This window comes from Myotis davidii, unplaced genomic scaffold (assembly GCF_000327345.1).
Source record: "Myotis davidii unplaced genomic scaffold, ASM32734v1 scaffold2782, whole genome shotgun sequence".
Taxonomy (NCBI): domain Eukaryota; kingdom Metazoa; phylum Chordata; class Mammalia; order Chiroptera; family Vespertilionidae; genus Myotis; species Myotis davidii.
In genome coordinates this window covers 98,899-101,514 of record NW_006293227.1, presented here as the reverse complement: position 1 = coordinate 101,514, position 2,616 = coordinate 98,899, and the positions used below count along the sequence as shown (strand labels likewise).

The following is a 2,616-nucleotide window of genomic DNA, read 5'->3' as shown; positions in this document are numbered from 1 at the left end:
CTTGGCCTAGCGCCGCCTGCGTCCCCCACCACCCACCCCCAGATCCCCATTCGGCATCGGGCGATGGGAGCCTGCCGACCAGGGAAAGGGACCAAGAGGTGGTCAGTGTGCCCCATAGTGACTGGTGGAGCAGTTGTTCTGGTCGTTACACTGTTAGGGTCAATATGCATATTACCCTTTTATTATATAGGATAAGTATCACATTTTTAAGATTGTTAGAAATTAGGGAAAATTAACTTTTGAAGTTTATACCTACCCATGACCTAAACAAAACTAAAATGTTTAATGGAATAAAGTTGTACCCTGTTATAACTGAAATATTCTATATGTATATTTCTATTCTAAAATGACAAAATGAACCTAAGGAAAGAAAACCTAATGAGAAAGAATTAGAACTAATTTGCACAGTTCTCATATAAGGCCCCTACTCTGTCTGTGGCAGATTATTTATAAAAATGGCCACAATAACTTCCCTTTGTGTGTCCACACTCTTGGGCAATCCCCTTCCACAGACTCTGGGCTTAGCCATATGATCCTCTTTGGCCAACAGACCAATAAGTGTAAGACAAGCAGACTTGAAAAGTTCTTATGTACTGGGGGTTGCCCTCTTTTGCTGCTCTTAGAAACCCTCAGACCACATCAGCTCAGAGCCCGGCTAGCCTGCTGGATGATACGCTACACATGGCTGGCTCAGAACTTCTGCCTTTTCCAACAGTCAGACGTGAGTGAAGTCACTGACCACACACACAAGTGAGCCACTCCTGCCAAGTGGAACAGAGAAAGCTATCTCAGCTGAGCCCAGCCTAAACTGCTGACTCACAGAATCATGAATAAATAAAACAGTGGTTTTTTATTTTAATCCAATAATTTTGGAGTGGTTTGTTATGGAATAAAAAGTACCTAATATGCTACACAAAACCAATTTAGTATCTTCAAACTGAACTGATGAATACAATCTTTGGGTTCCAAATTCTGGGTCATAACTTATTAGTGAGTGAAGTCAATCCTTTAAAAATTAAACAAAATATAACAAAATATATCACATGTAATATGGATTTTATTTCATGTATAATAAATGTGATGCACATATACACACTGACAAGCATACCCATATATATAATTATATGTGCTCTGAAAAGGAATGCAAACTACATTTCATACTATGAGTATAGTTTAAAAACTCTTTAAAGCTACTGTCTTTGAATCTGAACTACTTCAGAGGGTATAAAGTTGCATACCTTTTTTTTTGTTAATCACTGTGGGGAAATTACTTATGAACATTAACTGAATATATAAATCTAATGTTAAGGCATTAAATCTGTTTTAAATTCTAAAATTTAAAAGATTAAAAATTTATCTGGTAGGATTTCTTCCATGTGAGATATCATGAATCATTAAAACAATGGTAGGTTCAATAATTTAACTGATATACAGGGTCCAGTCAGTTCACATCATATATTGGGTAATAAGTTTCTTTACTCACCAAGTACCATATTCAAAATGTCATCGTTCTCATCAACTCCAGGGTCCATGCAGACCATATCCAGCAGTTCCATTAGCTGCTTCTGAAGAGAATAGGCCTCCTTGAAAAGAGCCTGGAGAAGGTCTGAAACGAGGTGTAAGCGCCCAGAATAGACAGATTCACTATTCTGCTCAAATAAATAAAAATGAGAGAAGAGACAAATCAGGAAAAGCTCAAAAGCCAAATTTTCTTTCACTCATACTAGCAGAGGTCATCATTAATGCTTTTCACTGAATCACATATTCACTCATTAAACAAATGTTTAGTGAACATCCATTAAATACAGTGTACTTCATACAAGAGATGCAAGCATGTATTAAATATGACTTACAAGACCCTGCAAATACAGAACTAAAAGGGAGATAAATAACAGTAGGTCAAGTGCATGACAATGTAGAACCCTATCACCAAAGAGAAGCTTTAATTAACACTTTTCATTCACCCAACAAATAGCAGTATCAAAACTTCCTGGGATGCACAAATCATAGGCCAGCTTTTATACTTAAAGCTGCCTTGGGAATACCGAGATGAACTAACAAGGGTTAATGTCCTTTCACGACACCTAATCATTAAGGAATTCATCCCCAACACCATAACAGAACTATTTCAGGATCCCTGTGACCCAACACAAATCCTATCACTTCTTTCTTTACACAGAGGAAACATGATAAAGCAAACCAAAGGCAAAAGCCCACTTTTTATTACTTCCTTATCGTCACTTATTTTAAAAGATTTACATACATGCTTTTAGTTCTATAACAAAGTCTATTCCAAGAATACAAAATTTTATATATAAACTAGAAACTCCCGAAATTCATGCACGGGGGCGGGGGGTCCCTCAGCCTGGCCTGCACTCACTCTAATCCAGGAACCCTTGGGAGATGTTCAACTGCTGGTATAGGCCCGATCACTGTGGGATTGGGCCTAAACCGGCAGTCAGACATCCCTCTCGCAATCCAGGACCGCTGGCTCTTAACTGCTTACCTGCCTGCCTGCCTGATCGCCCGCCTCCACTCTGCCTTCCGGCCTGATCACCCCCAACTGCCCCCCCTCCCGCCAGCCTGTCACCCCCAATTGCCCCCCTCTGCCAGCCT

At 39.6% G+C, this 2,616-nt stretch overlaps 1 protein-coding gene across 1 annotated transcript in view; it reads right to left on the bottom strand.

Annotated features, from left to right (window-relative positions):
• LOC102751722 (chromosome unknown open reading frame, human C1orf112) overlaps positions 1-2,616 on the bottom strand; it is a 37,202-nt gene that overhangs the window by 29,918 nt on the left and 4,668 nt on the right. The window contains exon 5 of the mRNA XM_006766838.2: positions 1,484-1,649. Coding sequence (XP_006766901.2) covers positions 1,484-1,649 — 166 coding nt within the window. The remainder of the gene's footprint in view (positions 1-1,483; positions 1,650-2,616) is intronic.